Below are 21568 nucleotides of genomic sequence, written 5' to 3' on the forward strand. Positions count from 1 at the left end.
TGATAGCCTTGACTTGAATCTGCTCTGTTTGGGCAGGTGTTGCCTGTAGCTTTTGGACATTGTTTTCAAGTTGGAGACATAACAGACATTTAGTTTCAGGGTCTGAGTCATTACCATTATTTTTTGTATTCTGATCATAACAAACGCCTGCAGTGTGTTCACATTGGAGGGCCTAGATGAATGGGGCTGCTAGAGAATTACACCTATTGACTTACAGTAGTGTGCATGCACTCCAGCTGAACCCCACACTTCCTGTTTTGCTAGCGGTGATGGAGTTCTCGTTCTTCGTGCCATTTGTCTTCGAGCGCTGCATACACAAGCAGAAAATAGAGCTCATGTTAAGTTTATGTTTGATCATTTGTATGTGCATCTTGTTTTTGTCATAGTCCTCAGCGTATCTGTGTGTGTGTGTGTGTTTTATATCAACAACTCTTTTATGGGTCTCCCAGAACCAGTCCAGCTGATACATATGTGCACAGCTTATACCTTCCTGACAGACTTTTACCCTCTCTTTCTTAGAATCGTGGGTCATTTTACAAGGTGTAAGACTTCAAGCTGTTTGTATTAAAAAGATAAAGTGCCCCAGCCATGTGTGTGAGAGAAAGAAAACACAAGGGATTCTGGGAGCCCCATGTGAGAACAGTCATTTTCGTGTGTGTCATGCTCACCTCATTGTTTTCATTGGTGTTGTTTCATGACTTCAGGGAAAGCCTGTGACTCCATCATCAATTACTGTGAGTGTAACCCCTGTTTTAATGGGGGTTCCTGCCAGAACCGTGTGGAAGGCTATTACTGTCACTGTCCTTTTGGTAAGTCATCATTTCAGCCGGCGGACCAACTCAAGGTCCTGCTATTAGTTCTATACTGTGTGTGAGACTGTAATAGAAGATGCAGAAACAAATGTGTTGTAGATTACAGATAATGAACTGCAGTGTGAATTTGTCAGTTCACACATACCATGTTAAATGGCCATCCATATTTTTTGTTTTGCACCACGGATGTCATGAATTGCCTTGAATTTCTCCCTGCGAGAAATTCCTGCGCCGCGGACAGTCCGTAAATCACTCTCTCAATCCCCTGCAGGTGTGTTTGGAAAGCACTGTGAACTCAACAGTTACGGATTTGAGGAGCTCTCCTACATGGAGTTTCCCAGCCTCGACCCCAACAACAACTACATCTACATCAAGTTCGCCACACTGAAGGAAAACGCCTTGCTCATGTACAATCACGACAACCAAACCGGGGACAAGGCAGAGTTTCTGGCCCTGGAGATCTTAGAAGGCAGAATGAAGTTCTCGTTTAATTTGGGGAGCGGCACCTACAAGCTCATGACGAGTATTCGGGTCTCGGACGGCCAGTTTCACACGGTCATCGCCAGGAGGGCGGGAATGGTGAGTTTTTTTTGTCTGTCAATCAGTTCACAAGGTACTGAAGTGGTTCAAAACATTTAGGATTTTTATTCTGTGATTTTGGGTTTAACAAAGTTGAACAATCTCTAACTGGTCAATATATAAGGTTTTTACACTGCACTAAACATGGTTCCAGTTCCCCCGTGAACCACAGTGCCTCCAGTCATAACCATATGCCCAGTCAACTAAACCAGTGGCTCCCGACTCTGGCCCTTGGCAGAGATGTGAAATACCAAATCACAGATACCACCAAATGGCCTTAACACTAGAACTACTGAGGCGGTCAGTTTTTAATTTTTGCAATTTAATAACTTGGATGAAATAAAACACACATACCTATAACACCCTGACTTTTCCTAAATATGTGTATATTACTTTCTAACATTGGTATTTGAATAAAATTACAAAAAAATGAAGAGTATTTCTACTATTAACTACCGTAGCGGTCAAAACGACCACATGCATGCATGCCTCTGTTGCCTAGCCACTTCCTGCTAACATAAACAAAACTTTCTCTTGGCAAAAACTTTACTTCAGATATGTATTTTAAAACAGCGTAATTATTGCCATGTACATCCTTCACCCCATGCTTGTAAAAGTGAAAATGAAAGCAAGGTGTGGACATCTGCTAGGCTAACTATACATTTATATGCAGCATTACCAAAAATACCGTATTATAGGGTGATGACTTAATTTAATACGACGACAGACATTCAAAGCTTTATTTTAATATCACAATAGCAGCATTCATTCATTCATTTTCTTTTCGGCTTCGTCCCTTTATTAATCAGGGGTCGCCACAGCAGAATGAACCGCCAACTTATCCAGTATAGGTTTTACGCAGCGAATGCCCTTCCAGTTACAACCCATCACTGGGAAACACCTATACACACTTATTCACACACATACTCTACGGACATTCACCTATACCACATGTTTTTTGGACATGTGGGGGAAACCGGAGCACCCAGAGGAAACCCACGTCAAGACGGGGAGAACATGCAAACTCCACACAGAAATGCCAACTGACTCAGCTGGGGCTCAAACCAGTGACCTTCTTGCTGTGAGGAAACTGCTACTCACTGCACCACTGTGCTGCCCTCGCAATAGCAGCTGTGAATATGGTGTGTCAATATCTTATATGAAAATGGTCAGAATGACAGCTAGGGTAATTCTAGTAGCTATAGAATTCTGGTAGTTCCAGTGTTAAACAATCACTAAATGCACTACGTATTCATACACACACACTACATGACACTCATAGCTTGTTAGTCAAGTAATTGTAATTGTTTCTCGGGGGATGTAAGGGGTTTGAGCATTTACAAGGGGTGATGATTTTATAGCCACCTTCTAAAGGAGATCAATCTAAAAGTTGTTTTGTACTGTAAATGCCTTTTGGCCACTAAAATGCGCCATACGGTTGCAGTAATTTGCATTGGTAAAGCTGCATGTCATGCATTTAAAATGGAGACTACTTAAGAGCTCGAAAGATTGTGATAGTGAACTGCATGTTGTTGACTATCTGACCAAAGCTGCATTTTTTGTGTTGTGATTCAATGACGATTGCACCAGCACTGATGCTGAAGCCCCGTGTGAGTCTCGAGTGTTGAGTTTGATCAGGGTTGGAGTTATGCTGCAAGAAAGTCAATTTCATGGCCAGATTTGAGGAACTCCACGTATAATTTTTAAATATTAACGTGTGATTTTGAAGTGTTTTCCTTTAAAATGTATATATTTTGCTATGGTTACACCTGGGAACCACACTTCTCCAGCATCTCTGACCCGTAAAACCTCTGAAAACTCTGTTTTAGTTTGGAAATGCTGGTCTTGTGTTTCAGTATAGTCAGTATAGTAATTGCTATCCACAATTGCCTAATTGTCTGATTGGTCTTCTATTGGACTATTGCATATCATTCCCTGATCATATGACCCTCAAGCATACTAAATACAGATGCCAGCAAAATAATGTGTATGTCTAGTGAGCATGAATGGTCACTTATATATAGTATAGTGTGGAGGGAGATTTTATTGCAATAATAATACATGAACATGGAGTGTTTTCAGTCAGTTACATGCAGTTTTAAAATGATTATGCACTAGTGTAAATGCAGCCTGAGTACATGAATGATTATCTAAGACCTTTAGTTCAGGATTTATAAGATTACAAGACTCAGACGTCTGCTGTAAATTTATCGTCATCCCAAAGAATGTGTTTAATCACTGAGGAATTATGGAGATTTTCCTTTCACAGTCGTCCCCATGAGAAACAACTGCCATCTGAATAGAGATTTACAGATTTTTGGTGCTATTATAGTTTTTAAAATGCCAAAAATGTACACTGTGAGTACATTTAAAGAATGTTAACCCATGGTTTGTTAAAGGGACCCAAAACTGAAAATTCTGTCATCCTTTAATCACTCTTCACTTGTTCCAAACCTGTTTAAAGAGATATGTTGGAGAAAGCTGGAGACCTGTAACCATTGACTTTCATAATATTTGTTTTTCCTACTATGAAGGTCAATGGTTACAGGTTTCCAGCATTCTTCAAAACATCTTCTTTAGTGTTCAACAGAAGCAAAAAAATTTAACAGGTTTGGAACAAGTGAAGAGTGATTAAAGGATGAGTACATGTTGATTTTTGAGTGAACTGCCCCTTTAATGCACAGTGGGAAATGTCCCAGGATTAATTGTTGACCCTGGTTAAATTCTGAGCAACTGATTTGACCCAGGATGAACTGTTTCATATATGAAAAAGCTGTTGTTGTTCCTTAAATTAATCTTCATTATGTGGCTTGTTTTTATTTATGCATCGATCTGTTATACAGACAAAACCTGTCAACAGCAAAGAATCCTAAAAAATCTTTGCATTTATTAATAGGGTAGAAAAGTAATCTTGTTTTCACTTTGACATAAGATTATTTCACTCACCCCATTGGCAGATTATTTACTCTTTTTTTAAGGGAAAAACTCACTTAATTTTGGCTCCTTATTTCTGTAAATGAGACAAGATTTGTCTTTATTTGTCTAGAAAATGCTCCTTTATTTAAGAATTTTAGATATTTGCAGCACTTTAACTAAGCAGAAATGCCACTAAGCATTTTTTTACAGTGTAGACACAATGTTGGGCTGATTTTTTTGAAAATACAAATATATAAATGCATTTTTAACCCAGTGGCTGGGTTTGTCCATATCTGACCCAACGTTGGAGAAGGGTATAAATGGAGGTCAGAGCCAGCTCCAAGTGGGCTGTACAAACCTGGAGTTTTCTTTTAATTATTGTCTTTTATGTGACACAGAGTCCAACCTATTGTGTTTAATGAATGTCTACACCTACCCCAACCCTAAACTCAACCTCACATATAAAGCCTGTAGTTGTTCAACTGTTCTTCATTATGTGGCTGGATTATATATATGCATCAATCTGTTAGACAACCCTGTCAGTAGCAAAAGTATTCATTCATCCTTTCATTTTCCTTCGGCTTAGTTCCTTTTTTAATCAGGTGTCACCACAGTGGAATGAACCGCCAACTATTCCAGCATATGTTTTACACATTGGAAACACTTCCAGCGGCAACCCAGTACTGGGAAACACCCATATACACTCATTCACACACACACTCATACACTACGGCTAATTTAGTTGATCAGTTCCCCTATAGCGCATGTGTTTGGACTGTGGGGGAAACCGGAGCACCTGGAGGAAACCCACGCCAACACAGGGAGGAACATGCAAACTCCACACAGAAACACCAACTGACCTAGCCGGGACTCAAACCAGCGACCTTCTTACTGTGAGGCCACAGTGCTAACCACTGAGCCACCGTCAACAGCAAAGTATCTTAGAAAATCTTTTTATTTTTAGCAATAGGGAAGAATAATAATCTTGTTTTTTCTTTGACATTATTTCATTCACCCCATTGGCAGATTATTCTTCTTGTTTTAAGAAAAAACTCAGTTAATTTCGGCTCATTATTTCTGTAAACGAGACAAGATTTGTTATTCGTCTAGAAAATGCTCCTTTATTTGAGAATTTTTAAATATTTAGACTAGAAACAAGACTAAAACTCTAAGTAGGAAAGGCATTTTCAAACAAATAGCATGTTTCTGGCATCTCCTCCTGTTGTTAGAACAGTGTTAAGGCTAAACTCTTATCAGTCTGTAGTTGTTTATCATGCATTGGTAAAAGTAATGCAACTACTCAGCATTGTGCTCTCCCACTGATATTCCCTGAGCATTTTTCCAGTGTGTCGTGGGCCTCAGTGAAGGCCTGAGAACCGGCCCCGGCGGTGCAATAAAGAGAACCTGATCCGTGTGTTTGGAGAAGCGGATGTGGGTCACTTCGGTGGTTCTGTAGGACTCCTTTCTTTTTTTTTCTCTCTAGACGTGAGCTTGAGCAGATGTTAAAGTCATACACGGCCCCTTGTTTTCCCCCCGTGGAGAGAGCCGGACTCTGACAGTCAAGGGTACTGTTGTTTAGTTAAGACGTCCCAGATTACCCCGCAGCCAGATGCGCTGGATTCTGGCACGCTGTCTTCGGCTCGTGCAAAAACTGCTTTTCTTACTCAGAGTTTTTGTCTTGTTTCTAGTCCAACTAAATAATTAAGCATCTAAACATGCTCAAATCAAGAAGCATTTTCTAGACAAGCAACAAACTGTCCTGCCTTCAGAAATAATGAGTCACAATTAGGGGAGTTTTTCATTAAAACAAGCAGAATAATCTTATTTTTCCTTTTGACATGAGATTATTTGGCAGTGTATACAGTATTAGGTGATTATGTCAACAAATCCCATCATGTTTGCAACTTTAAGTATTTTGTTAAATCAATTAATTAGAATGGGGCAGCATGGTGACAGCATGGTTAGCACAGCAAGAAGGTCGCTGGTTTGAGTTCCAGCTGGGTCAGTTGGTGTTTCTGTGTGGAGTTTGCATGCTCTCCCCGTGTTGGCGTGGGTTTCCTCCGGGTGCTCCGGTTTCCCCCACAGTCCAAACACAAGCGCTATAGGGGAATTGATCAACTAAATTGGCCGTAGTGTATGAGTGTGTGTGTGTGTGTGTGTGTGTGTGTGTGAATGAGTGTGTGTTTCCTAGTTCTGGATTGGGGCTAGAAGGGCGTCCGCTACATAAAACATATGCTGGAATAGTTGGCGGTTCATTCTGCTGTGGTGACCCCTGATGAATGAATGAATTTTTAAATTGCAACGATGCATGAGTTCAACTGAAGTTCCTGGAATTGTTTCGCAGTGCAGAGATTGAATTTTAAAATAACATGCAGTATATTAATTAAGTTACACACAGTTATTGCTCTCTGGGTTAAAAAAAGGGATGTTTAACCCAACGTGGTGTCAAATAGACAAACACAATGTGTGGGTTAAAAAATGTAATTCAAAGTGTATTTTCAAAATAGTAAAAATGTTGAAAAAATGCAACTCAACGTTGGGTTTACATTGAAAAACATGCTTTAATTACTCAGAGTTTGTCTTGTAAATATCTGAACTCTTAAATTAAGAAGCATTTTCTAGAAAAGCATTGTCTGGATTACAGAAATACATCAAAATGAATGAAAATTTCCATAAAACAAGCAAAATAAGAGAAAATAGTGTTAGATCAAAGTGAAAACAAGATTTCACTCCCCCATTGGCAGATTATTCAGCTTGTTTTGAGAAACTCACTTCATTCATTCTGAAAATAAGACTATATTTTATTCTTGTCTTGATTTTTTGTAGATATTTGCTCTAGAAATGACAAAAACTGAGTGCATTTTTTGCATGCAGTGAGTGATTGTCAACAAATCTCTTCAAGGTAATGTTTGCAACTTGAAAGAGTGTTAAATCAATTAAATTAAATGCAACCATGCATCATGTCAATTGAGTGCCTGGAAATGTTGCTGATTGATCTTTAAGCGACTAGTGAATTCAGTTTTGCCTCATTATTTCTGAAAACAAGGCAATATGTTCAGCTTGTCTAGAAATGCTTCCTAATTTCAGAATTTTAGATATTTGGACTGGAAACAAGACAAAAAGCTATTTCTGCAACAGAGATTTTCTTGTTTTTAGACATCACGTATAAATGAAGTGAGTTTTCCTTAAAGCAAGCAAAATAATCTGCAGGTAAGAAAATAATCTAAAGTCAAAGCAAACATTTCTCTGATTATTTTGCTTGTTTTAAGGGAAAACTCACTTCATTTGGACTCCTGAAAGCAAGAAAATATGTGTTTCTTGTCTAGAAAACGCTTCTTGATTTAAGCATGTTTAGTTATTCAGACTAGAAACAAGACACAAACTGTGAGGAAGAACAGCATATACTGCAGTGAGTCCACATGCAGCTTGAAATCTTTCATTAAATCAGCGTATAAGAGTTTTTCATTTGTAACATGCATTCATTTAATTGAGGTTATCTGTCTTCCTCGTTTTGAGCTGTGAATGTAAAGTCAAGGGTGCTGTTGTTTAGTTCAGCTGGCCCAGTTTACCCCTGCAGCCAGATGCGCAGGATTCTGGCACGCCGTCCCCGACTCTCGCTTTCTGTGTTTACAGGAGAGCTGGAGTTTATCGAGAGCCACGTTTGGGTTTTCACTGCGTTCTGCGGTGTGTGTGTGTGTGTGTGTGTGTGTCGCAACATTGAGGCTTGATAGATTATAAACAGAGAATTAGAAATCAGCACACACACAGCCCCCCCCCCCCCGCTCTATGAGCTTCCAAACAGCCTCCACTAAAGCTGCTCAAAGCCAAACTGATGTAAAATACAGTCTCAGAATGACCTTTGACCCCACATTTCCACAAGGTTGCAGTCTAGTCCAGCACTGATGGAAAATACACGACACACACTGCTTCTCTTGCTGAGAATCTTTGTCCTGTTTCTAGACTTGTGTGTGCATGTATGTGTGTGCTGTGTATGCGTGTTGCATGTGGGTGTGTGTGTGCACGTGTGAGCATGCGTATGTGCACACATGCATTCGTTTGTGCATGTGTGTGTGCGTGCGTGAATGTGTGTGCTGTGTATGCGTGTTGCATGTGGGTGTGTGTGTGCGCGTGTGAGCATGCGTGTGTGTGTGTGTGCATGTGTGCGCACATGCATTCGTTTGTGCATGTGTGTGTGCGTGCGTGAATGTGTGTGCGTTGCATATGTGTCTGTGTGTGTTCATGAGTGTGTGCATGTGCGTGCATGCATGTGTGTTGCTATGTTTGCGTGTGTGTTGTGTATGCATGTTGCATGTGGGTGTGTGTGTGTGTGTGTGTGTGCGTGAATGTGTGCGTGCATGCGTATGTGTTCCATGTGTGTGCGCATGCATTAGTGTTTGTGCATGTGTGTGCATGTATGTGTGTGACTGCATTGCGTTTGTGTGTGCATGCACACATGCATTAGCTTGTATGCGTGTGTGCGTGAATGTGTGTGTGTTGCGTGTGTTGCATGTGTCTGTGTGTGTATCAGCGTGCTTGTATGCCTGTGTGCATGCATGTGTGTGTGTTTTTGACTGTGGAGTTGAGCCGGAAGTGTGTGTAACAGTGTATCAGCTGCACACACACACACACACACACACACACGTCTCTTTTCCATTGTTAGTGAAGGATTTTCTTTTTATAGTCTGACACTCCTCTGTGAAGGAAGTGGAGTGTGTGTTTTATCTGAATGTGGAGGTTGTGCTGTGGTATGAGGTCACACTGAGATCTTTCTCTCACACACACACACAAATACATCGATGCCTTCACGGGACTCATAAAGCAGTGAGAGGACAGGAGCGATCAGCAGAGAGTGTGTGTGTAGAGATTTACTCTCCAGCATCTGGGTCTAGGGTCTCTTCCTCTGCTGATGGATGATGTCTTCATCTGACAGCCGTCACTGACTCCTGAAGGAGGATGAATACATATTCACACAAATGATGAAGCGTTCAGGTGAACAACTGTGTTCAAACACAGATGATTATTGAGTGTCATCTGACGCTGTGTGTGTGTGTGTGTGTGTGTGTTAAAGGCGGCGTCTCTTACCATTGATCTGTGTGGAGAGGAGCAGGAATCGGGATACTGCGCTGTCAGCAATGTGGCTGTTCATACTGACTGGTGAGAAACACACACACACACACACACACACACACACACAATAAATGAATAAAATTGCCGTTTCAATGATAAAAAACACATTTAGTCTACGTTCACACTGCAGCTAAATGTGGCCCGAATCAGATTTGTTTGCCCACATGTGACTCAGATCTGGTTTTGTCATGACAGTGTGAACAGCCCAAACCGCATGCAGTCTGATGTTTGCACTTCTGATTTGTGCCACTTTTATTTGTGGTGTTAAATCAGACGGTTATGAAGGAATTCGTGTGACTTTTACTAAATGTTTGATCGACAAACATCATTATCCTGTACTGGATCTTGCTGCAAACATCCTCTACTTCTTAGTGGCATAGAATAACACATGGGGCAAATACTTTAGCCCAAAAATTAAAAAAATTGTGTACTTTGAATATTGTTTGAATGGCAACTGGTGCTCATTAGCCATTAGCAGGCCCGGATTAAGAATTCAGAGGCCCCTGGGCACAATGTCTTGTAGGCCCCCTACCTAGTCGCACCCCTGTAGTTAATATTTTTTTAATAACATTAATCTATAATGTATTGCCTGCATTTTTAAAATAAATGATATACAGTACATATATTTCTAGTCTGCAAAGATTTAACTTATTTTTACAGCATTTAAAGCACACTTTAAAAACAAAAATACTAATACAACTAGTGAAAATGAATGGATTTTAATAAACTTTGTTAAGTTCACTGAAGCAGAGCTAAAATGTATTCTTAAGGGTATTTTTAATGTAGGACTTCTTTACACTTATAACGCATATGATTTGGATATAACACCTCTCCAATCCAGCTCTATAAATCTGAGTCTTCCATAATACACACACCTATTAATGATTCCTGCTTGTCTTCCTCATGATGAAGAGTAGGTCAAATCTGATATGTAGTGGGGGAAAAAAGAAGAACGTGTTCACCAGATGCTGGATTCGAACCGAGTTCATGATCGATCGCGTTAAAACATGTTGCATTGCGCTTTATGAACAACACCACTCAGGCTGCTGTCTGTTACGCTCTATAGTTATGTTGTCTCTGTCAATCAAACGGTGATGGCTGTGAATTGTTTAACTAGCTTATTCCAACAAGGCGCGCTATTTGCACTTAGCCTAAATAGACACTCCAAAATCAGCATTTTTTTCCCCCTCGCAGGGGCCCCTGGGCCTGTACCCATAATACCCGTTGGTTAATCTGGCCCTGACCAATCCAAAACAAAGGGTCGTTCAGTTAAATTGAATACACCACCATGGTCAAATTGCATACATAAACAGAATAAAATACACAGGCCTACATGAAATGGCTATATTTCACTTAAATAATACACTAACACAACCAAATATGAAAGGAAAACTGCGTGACAAGTCTTAAAACAGGTTAATGCTTTTGTTTTTTGACTTTTTTCATTGTTAAGGACAAAATTCTTCAAGTCTGTAGGCAACATTTCATTTTCACTTCGATGAGTTTTGACTGCATACAGCCTATGTTGTTTATAATGAATGAAAATGAATGAACAGTAGGCTAGGTTATCAGACTCATTCATTCATTTCATTTTCTTTTCGGCTTAGTCCCTTTAGTAATCAGGGGTCGCCACAGTGGAATGAACCGCCAAGTATTCCAGCTTATGTTTTACACAGCGGATGCCCTTCCAGCTGCAACCCAGTAATGGGAAACACCCATACACACTCATTCACACTGGCCAATTTTAGTTCATCGACTCGGTAACCATCATTTTGATGGTCCATTTGAGGAAACCCACGCCAACACAGGGAAAGCATGCAAACTCCACATAGAAACACCGACTGACCTGAGAAAGACTCGAACCAGTGACCTTCTTGCTGTAAGGCCACAGTGCTAACCACTGATCCACCATGACACCCTGTTATCAGACTCACAGATGAACCATGCGTGAGCAGTCTGCAGCTGCTCATGAACCCTTGGTCAGAGAGACGCAGACCACGCTTGTCATAAATGACAAGTTATCATTTCGATTACAAAAAAAAAACTTAGGTTAGGTTAGGTTTCAAACACTAAAACACACATTAGTAGCAGCAAAACAACATTTACAGTTCATAAAACACACAGCGATGTCTGTGAAAATGGCAATAATCATATTAAACATGATCTGACAACGTGCTTTATTCACTTCATACACCATACACAGTTATGTGCTGTGCTAAGTTGTACTTTTGGATCAGTTTAGGCTCATGAGCTGTTCACACTGGAAATCTGCCACATTTATAACAACAGTGTGAACAGCCACGCACTAATATCAGATCTGACAAAACAAATCAGATTTAAGCACTACTCCTTAGTGTCTGTCTCTGTAATCTGGTCAACTCTGTTACATCGGCTGCTTTTTAATAGCGTGTACATCTTATCTATTATTTTTCAAAAGCTTCAATGAAACAGTTTTGAATGATAACCCTCATTCATCTGTGTGAAATGATTCGGATTAATGATGTGTCGACTCTGTTACTGTCATATTTCAGTCAATTCACTCCCTAAACACAATAATATGATGAAAATGCATAAAATAACACGCCATGTGGAGTCTGCTGTGAGGTTAGCATCTGCAGCTAAAGCACAACATGATGGAAAATCTCAACAACTAACTTTGTTAACAGTTTATAAAGTTTAGCAACAAGCTAAACAGCAATTAATAACAGAATCAAATGTTCCCCATCACATTTAAGCGTTCTGAATATTTTAGATTAATGCTGGATTAAAATGACTGACAACACACAGCTAAAGTAGTTCCGGCAAGTTTGAAGCGCACTACAGTCCCATATTATTCCTATTTTCCCATTTCTCCCATTGTGTTCTGTCTGATAGTGCTGTGTTGTTGCAGGATTCTGGATGTCCAGCCGAATCGTCTGTCGGTCGGAGGTGTTCGCTCTATTGAAGCGCTCCTGCACCGCAGCGGTCAGGTTTCCACACATGATTTCGTTGGATGCATCATGGAGTTCGCAGTCAATGGACGACCGCTGGAACCATCGCAAGCTCTAGCTTCACACGGCATCCAGGACAGGTCCGTCACACACACACACACACACACACACACACACACACACACACACACACACACACACACACACACACACACACATTCGCTTGAGCTCAACCAATCTCACTGGCAGAGCTGTGAGTGAAACAAATACTATTGGTTAATTTGGATAAATAGGAGGGGCTACTCTATGCCCCTCCCCCTTCAAAATGCTTCTCATTTGCTTTTCATTTGATGCGCTTGAGCTCAACCCCTTTGTGTATTAAAAAACGCAATTGGCTAATTTTAAAAAGGGGAGGGGCTACAATATGCCCCTCCCATTCTTCATGTTTTAATTGAAAATATGTCAAAGATTCACGGGAGCTTTAAAAGAGTAAACCTACAGCAGGTCATACTCATGTCATTACACAAATTTCTATCCTTGCAAACCAGCACACACACACACACACACACACACACACACACACACACACACACACATAGCTCTGTGTGAAAGCAGAACGAGTGCTGGCTGAGGCTGTTTATGATGATATATGTGTGAATATTCTGGAGCATTTAGAGTAGAGCTTGTCTCATGTCAAGGTGACTTGCTTTGAAATGAAAGCAGCTCTTTTGCATATATGCTAATGTTGTGTTGTGTTGCTGAGAAGGTTTTTTGTCCTCCACAGATGCCCCCGTCTGGAGGCTGCGTGTGTCTCAGAGCCCTGCAGACATGGAGGAACCTGTCTGGACATGTGGTCGTGGCAGCAGTGCCAGTGCACAGACGGGTTCACCGGACCCACCTGCGGGAAATGTGAGTGTCTAAAATCATTCAAACTAAATCTTAAGGCATTTAATCAATCAATCAATCAATCAATCAATCAATCCTCCGTAGACAGCTATGGGTCCTGAGACAACCAGGAAAGACTAAAAACCTCCTCAAAACACTTCACGTGTCTTCAGTAGTTCAGCTGTGATCCTAGAAAGCTCCAGCAGCTATTTCTATGTGACTAAAAACTAGATCAGAAGGTTTGCTCTATTCTTCTCCCAGTTAAAGTAGTTCAGGAGAGGTTAATGTATCGACGTGTAGTAAATCCAGCAGCTCTCATCTCCACTGTAGTGCATTATGGGGCTGCGGTGTATCATAAATCAGATTAATCACCATAGAAATAGTGATGCGTTCTGATGAGACCTGAAATATTTTAACCTTATGTGTGTATAATAATAATAATAATAATAATAATAATAAATATAATGATAATACATGTTATTTATAGTGCGCTTTTCTCAAACACAACGCATACAAGGCAAACAGTAACAAAGCAGAACAATAAAAATAGTAAAAAAAGACCACAATAAAACAATAAAATATGAAGGGTTCAGTACAAATGGATGATTAAATTAACAAAAATAATCAATCTAAGTTAAAAGCAATGGTAAACGGGTGTTAAATGAACTATGGCCAAACCAGATCAGACAGGGACTAAAACCTAAACCAGGGACTCGTTCTCGGCCAATCACTGTTTTGGGGTGACAGACAGCACTCATGAGATCAAGAATTTCCTCTCTCTCAGATACGCATCCACTAAATTCTTAACCACCTTGAAGTAAGACTTTCGGATAAGTCCAACAGTGTAAATAACTCTGTATGAATGAAACGAAACCTTTTTGTACTGTTCTGATGTGTAGATATTCGATATTTTTTAATGCATGTACATTTATTAGTATTTCTGTATGTATTATATCATATTAGCATCAAATTACAAAAAGCAAATCACCGCTTATGTGAGGTGTATGTACTGCAGTGTCTATGGGTGCAGGACAGTAAATTAGACATTATTCTCTCTTTTAAGTGCTGTTATCAGCAATATAGACTCATTCTGAAAGCGTTCCCTTATATACATTTCTGGAGATGGTGAATTATGCAGCCAGAGGTGCATATGGCTGCATTTCGTCTTTAAAATCTACGCTTTTCAAGCTTACCAGCTGACCGATTACCTCCATATGGACGGTTTTACCACTGTTACCAGTTTGTCCAGTAGCTTACCGTGTACGTCAGCAGACTTGAGGTGCAGAGAAGAGTTGACCACAACGACGAGGTTCAAGTCTGGCTAAGAACGGTCCCAGAAAGCGCTTAAGACAAAAACAGAAGTCAAAAAAATAAAATATGCAAGTAAATAACAGGGTGAGAATGTGGTAAAATCTGAAAATGTGGTAAAAATCAGGCGACAGCTTTTCTTTACTGGATTGCTTTTTAAAACTGTTGGTTGGGTTTAGGGACGGGGGTGGGCGGGTCAATCGGTGCTTTTGGAAACACTTTTGGTTGGGTTTAGGGGTGGAGGAGTGTGGGTCAGTCAGTCACAGTCAGTCAGTCAGTCAGTCGACAGCGGCCACTGCTGGATTTACGTGAGAACAGCAGGTGCAAATGGCACTTGCGAGAGAGATTTGAGATCTAAAAAGTGTACACAGCACCCTCTGGTGCATTCACGAAAACAAAACCTGCAAAAAAAAAAAATGGAGCTCCTGGGATGTATTTGGCGCTCTCCAGAAATGTATATAGGGGTATGTTTTCAGAATGAGCCTGAGTTGGTTATCAGTCTCACACTACTCATTTCCTTGTACTGAAACTCTTGATAACACCATCGTGGAGTTTTTCTTTTATTATTTCAGCAAATATTATTGTAAAATAATGATTCTCTCATTCACTGCACTCTGAGTTCACCAACTATGACCACTTCTGCTGCGGAGAAACGTGTAAAGGGTCCATAACATTAGACCACCCCTGTAAGTGTGTTTGCGTCTAGATGAACTCAGTTGTGTGTGTTTGTGTTTCGCAGACATCAGTGCAGACACAGCTCTGTCTCTGGACGGCTCTGGGCGGCTGGATTACGCTTTGAGTCAGAGCCGTAAGAGGGACGTGCTGCTGGAGCGAGCGCTGCAGGGTCCCGGCCGGAGCGTCCCGCAGCACAGCAGTCTGGAGCTCAAGTTTCGCACCCGCAGCGGATCAGGAACACTGCTGCACGCACAGGAGAGCTACAACTACACCACACTGAGGGTGAGTGTGTGTGTGTGTGTGTGTGTGTGTGTGTGTGTGTGTGTGTGTGTGTGTGTGTGTGTGTGTGTGTGTGTAGATGCAGATCTGCAGTGCGTTTCCCAAACATACTATCAGAGATTGATGCATCGTTTGCTTGACAAAACCAAGCAAACCACTCATGCCAGTCCATACAGAGGATTCAATATATGGGAAGAGATGGAGATGCTTGTCAATGCCTTCCTCTCTTCATGGTTGGACTATTTTAATGTTCCATACACTTGTCTGAACAAATCATCTATAGAGCGAAAGAAGTGTAAGTCACTTAAAGTCAAGTTCGCTACGAGTCCACCATAATAATACTAATGAAGGCTGTGCAATTACTCGAAATACAGTTTGCATTTTGCATTTCAATGATTATGACAATTATGACAAAATAAATGGCGTCACATGCCTTTCTAAATTTCTCTACATTCATACCTCCTCAAAGGCCGATTGCAGTAAAGGACGAGCTTCATTAATCTGTAATATTAAGCGTTTAAGACCTTTGTGGCTGGTTTGGAAGTGAGGAAGAGTCACGAGGGATTAACACATTTCGAGTCTCGGATGGATACTCACAGTCTGCACACATCAATATTATACATTCATTCATTCATTTTCCTTTGGCTTAATCACTTTATTCATCAGGGGTCGCCACCGCAGAATGAACCGCCAACTATTCCAACATATGTTTTACACAGAGGATGCTCCTCCAGCCTAAACTCAGTACTGAGAAACACCCATAGGCACTCATTCACACACACACACACACACACACACACACACACACACACACACACTCATACACTAAGGCCAGTTTAGTTGATCAATTCCCCTATAGCGCATGTGTTTGGACTGTGGGGGAAACCGGAGCACCAGGAGGAAACCCACACCAACACGGGGAGAACATGCAAACTCCACACAGATACACCAGCTGACCCAGCCGGGACTCAAACCAGTGACCTTCTTTCTGTGAGGCCACAGTGCTAACCACTGAGCCCCCGTGCCGCCCTTTTGTATATATTAATAACTATTTTTATGTTACTGTAGGTTTAGGGTTAGGGTAGCATTGGGTGCATTTCCAGTGTAAACAAAAAAATACACACCTGGACACATATAGAAACCTCACTGCCGGCCAGTGTTGTGGAAGTGTTATTGTCAGAGCAACACAAACAGAACACAGAAGTATAAATGCACAGCTACAGTACATCACACATGCTTATAGCGATCACCGGATGCAGAAGTATAATTCAGCCTTCAGATCTGTCTGATGGGACGTCCTGGAGAAGAGTGAGGCCGCAGAGAGCCACTTTTCTCCACACACACAGCAGCAGACAGCAGCCGCTCGCTGTAGATCAGCATCCCAAACATCACTTCAGGACACTCCTCTTGGCAGGACGCTTTTTTCCATTTCCAGATTTCTTGGATCCTTAAATCAGTTTGAGTCTCACTGCGGCTCCTTCTTTTTAATGGGGAGATTAGTTTTCCATGTCTGATTATCACATGTAGTTTTGCTTTAAAAAATAATGTCAACATTAAGTGAGTTGGGCTCACAGTAAGAAGGTCACTGGTTTAAGTCCCGACTGGGTCAGTTGGTGCTTCTGTGTGGAGTTTGCATGTTCTCCCTGTGTTGGCGTGGGTTTCCTCCGGGTGCTCCGGTAATTGATTAACTAAATTGGCTGTAGTGTATGAGTGTGTGTGTGAATGAGTGTGTATGGGTGTTTCCCAGTACTGGGTTGCAGCTGGAAGTTGTGTAAATCATATGCTGGAATAGTTGGCGGTTCATTCCGCTGTGGTGAACCCTGATGAATAAAGGGACTAAGCCAAAGGAAATTTAATGAATGAATAAGTGAGTTTTACCTTAGGCCAAGCAAAATAATCTGCCAATGAGGTGAGAAAATAATCTGATGTCAAAATGAAAAACAAGATTTAGGAAAGATGTTTTTTGCTTGTCTAGAAAATGCTTCTAGATTTAAGAATTTGCAGATATTTGGACTAGAAACAAGACAAAAAAATCTTTTTAGTTTTTTTTGCAGTGAATGGTAAAAGAAGCTTTTCAAATCACATTTGTGCCAAAAAAAATGGGTTTACATTTAAGACCTTCGCCCAAAAGTGTCCACAATGGAAGAATTAAAGGCTACGGTATAATGATGTATGCTTAAATAAACAATAAACCGCTGATTTGTTTATGTGTGTGTGTGTGTGTGTGTGTGTGTGTGTGTGTGTGTGTGTGTGTGTGTGTACATGTTTTGTCACATAAAAACAATAGAAACCCACGTAATGTCCCCACAATTCACAAAAACAAACCTGTGTGTTAATCATATTATTGTTTTTAATGAATGAGTAATACACTGAAATATCACAGTAACAGAGTAAACGAGAAGGTTCAGACAGATACTTAATTTTTTAATCACTTAAATGGGCGGAACAGAGGCTCAGTGGTTAGCACTGTGGCCTCACAGCAAGAAGGTCGCTGGTTTGAGTCCCGGCTGGGTCAGTTGGTGTTTCTGTGTGGAGTTTGCATGTTCTCCCCGTGTTGGTGTGGGTTTCCTCCGGGTGCTCCGGTTTCCCCCACAGTCCAAACACATGCGCTATAGGGGAATTGGGTAAGCTAAATTGGCCGTAGTGTATGAGTGTGTATGGGTGTTTCCCAGTACTGAGTTGCGGCATGTGCATATGCTGGAATAGTTGGCAATTCATTCCGCTGTGGCAATCCCTGATGAATAAAGAGACTACGCCGAAGGAAAATGAATGAATGGATGAATATTACTGAAATTGCAGTTTTATATGACCCATTCTCTCTCTCTCTCTCTCTCTCTCTCTCTCTCTCTCTCTCTCTCTCTCTCTGTGTGTGCAGCTGAAGGGTGGTCTGCTGCAGTATGTGTCTGAGGCTGGAGTCGCAGGTAAAGTGGAGCGCACAGTTTCGGACATTCTGCTGTCGGATGGTCAGTGGCACACACTCCTGCTGCAGAGGAACGGATCCTCCACCGTCCTGCGCATCGACCGCTCCAGCTCAAAGCTCATTCTGCACAACACACAGGATTTCGGGGGCATCGACGTACACACACTGTCTCTGGGTGGTGTTCCGGCGCGAGCGACCCAGCAGAAGACCAGCCCGGGTCAGTCACATACACACACACACACATACACACACACACACACACTGAAGTTAGTAATTTGCATAATATACACCCACACCGGCTCCATACCCAGCTAGCAAAGAATTCTGGCCCAGATTTGGCATAAAGCTGGCACAGCAGGCATTCATCCGGCACTGGAATACAGCGTGTGGGCCAAACATTACCTGGGTTTGACAGAGGTGGCATCATCTTTAAGGCGGCACATAAGACTTGGGCCAGATGAAATGTAGTATTAGGCCCAGATGTTAAAACTGTATATGTGGTTCACGTAAGTTTGACCCACTTCTAAAATACATTTAAATTATTTTCGAGTAAACAAGAAATTCTACCAATCGGGTCGCTTCGAGAAAAAGTGCGGCCATAAAGTGAAATGCTTCATCAAATCCATTGCAGTCGTGACACACCAACATATCTGGCCCACTTCAGGTCCACTTATGGGTTACTAACTTGGCCTGTATCTGTATATTTGCACTCACTACTTCTATTTTATATATATATATATATATATATATATATATATATATATATATATATATATATATATATATATATATATATATATATAATCTGTTTTTTGTCCTGTCTCTATAATCCTGTTGCACTGTAGAAGCTCTGTCACCAAAACAAATTCCTCGTATGTGTGAACATACCTGGCAATAAAGCTCTTTCTGATTCTGATTCTGGCCATAAGATATGGTCCATATTTGAGCCTTGTATGAAGGCTAGACTTGGTCCAATTGTGTACCGTAATTCACTACGACATGTGGGCCAAGCAGAAGCTGAATGTGAGGGACAGGTCTGGGCCAGAGAAATATTGCTTTGTGGATATAGGGGCACTTGTCCAATGAAAATTATAAGAAGACAAATTATGAACTAAGAAGAGACAATTATGCCACTGAACTTTAGCAGTAATAAAGGTTTTGATGTTGGATGTATAACACACTTTCATTTCTGAAAATGTAAGGTGAAATGCAGTTGACTCAATATATTTTAAAGTAATCTGAGCACTGTTTGTCCTGCAATCTGCTTTAAATAAGGCATACATGACAGTAGCTGTCTTTCCATCCAAAGATTTATGTGTAAAACTGTAATATCACTTCAAGCATTAGTGAACAAAGCAGTGTTTCCATATAATAACAGAAGAGAATCACCTCCTCAGCTCCTGCTGCTCCTGCACAGATATCACTGAGAGAAGTGGAGTGTGCTGTACTGTTGGGATTCTCCACTGTGCTGTTTGTTCTCCTCTAATAAATGAGCTGCACCTCAGATAACCAAGACCAAATGCAATCAATGGTAAATGCTGTGGCGTTTGAAGGTGTGAGACGGGAGCACAGACAGATGCTCAAGACAGTTCTGGAGGGAATAATAATAGAAGAATAATAATACTGAAGCACTGTGATGATGGACTGACGGAGGGCTGAGGCCTTTTACTATCAGCACAACAACATTTCACATCTGCAATAATGGAAATCTGGGAACATGGAGATCTGCAGACCAACATTAATGAAGCAAACACCCTCACACACACATTTATATCTGATCAGCGTCTGACAAACTCAATCACAGCATGCACACTGATCAAGAACAGGAGCAGACTCACTACATCTGTTCACATCTTAGTTTATGCTCATTCTTTATCTTTAAAAAAATGATTTATTTTTGTGCATTTTTAAAATGTATGCACATCTTGTCATTTCCATTAGCATTTTTTCTGCAATTTTCCAATATGGATAAACCAGATGGAAACATCACTACTGACACAATTGCATGTTGATTATAGAGTAAACTAAACAGTCTGCAGCAATGCGAATGGTCAGTCTCGCAGGCAGTGGATGCATCATCTTTTGGCACAGCCGTCCAGATATCTGCCCCAATCAAAACCTGGGAGTGTTTTTCGTCTGCGAGTGAAAGTGACAGGAGAAAGTTCAGAGAAAGTGTGTGTGTTTGTGCGCTAACTAGGTTAGACAGCGGACGGCCAACAGGAAAGCATGTCTGAACTTTCCTCCAGAGCAGAACTATTGTCCATTAAAAACAGTCCCACTTCAGACTCTCGCAGAGGGAGAAAGACGCACCATTGAGCTGCGATAAGACTGCAATCTTTATTAGCGCTCCAGACACCCTGAGGAGGATGTGTTCACTCGGGTCCTGTAGGAAATCTCAGCTGTTTTGTTGAAGTCTCCTGCTCAGAGCTTCGGCCTGAGAAAATCTCCTACAATGTAAAAAGCGATTACTTCAAAAAAAGGGAGTAAATCCATTGCCTTAAAAGTGACATGTTGATTAATTCCAACCCAGGCTCATTCTGAGAACGTAGTCCCGGGGACGTTTCTGGAGACCGCGAAATACGTAGCCAGGGGTACGTGCGGCTGCATTTCATTTTTTTAAGCGAACGCTGCGGGGCGGTGTGACGCCGTTTACCTTCCTCCGTGTGGAGGGCTTTCCCGCTGCAACCAGTTTGTCCGATTAGCTCTTCGTGTACTCGAGGCGCAGAGAGGGGCTGACCACGACGACGACGACGACCGGGTTCGAGTCCCGGGAAGAGCGGTTCCAGGAATCAGGTAAGAAAACAAAAACAAAATCCAAAAAATGAAGCGAACAAGTTCGTCACAGGGTGAGAATGTGGTCAAAATCCGAAAACGTGGTCAAAATCAGACGAGGGCTTTTCTTTTTCTGGACGGCTTTTGTGAACCGTCGTTGGTTGGGTTTGGGGAGGGAGGAGGGCGGGTCAGCCGATTGGCCGGTCGCACGGTCAATCATTCCGTCATGAAGACAGGCAGACGGGCGGAAGGTCATTCGACAGCGGCCTCCAGCGGGTTTACGCGAGAACGGCGCGGGAAAAAGCGCGCACAGCAGCCTCTCGCGGACTCGCGAAAAGAAAAACTGCACAAATACGTACCTCCCG

At 41.5% G+C, this 21568-nt stretch overlaps 1 protein-coding gene across 1 annotated transcript in view; it reads left to right on the top strand.

The window, feature by feature from the left end:
* Positions 1–21568, top strand: part of fat4 (FAT atypical cadherin 4) — a 146660-nt gene that overhangs the window by 119185 nt on the left and 5907 nt on the right. Inside the window, exons 11-17 of the mRNA XM_056472055.1 lie at positions 705–809; positions 1084–1391; positions 9376–9461; positions 12325–12504; positions 13149–13273; positions 15297–15514; positions 18387–18648. Coding sequence (XP_056328030.1) covers positions 705–809; positions 1084–1391; positions 9376–9461; positions 12325–12504; positions 13149–13273; positions 15297–15514; positions 18387–18648 — 1284 coding nt within the window. The remainder of the gene's footprint in view (positions 1–704; positions 810–1083; positions 1392–9375; positions 9462–12324; positions 12505–13148; positions 13274–15296; positions 15515–18386; positions 18649–21568) is intronic.

Source organism: Danio aesculapii, chromosome 14, assembly GCF_903798145.1.
Source record: "Danio aesculapii chromosome 14, fDanAes4.1, whole genome shotgun sequence".
NCBI lineage: Eukaryota > Metazoa > Chordata > Actinopteri > Cypriniformes > Danionidae > Danio > Danio aesculapii.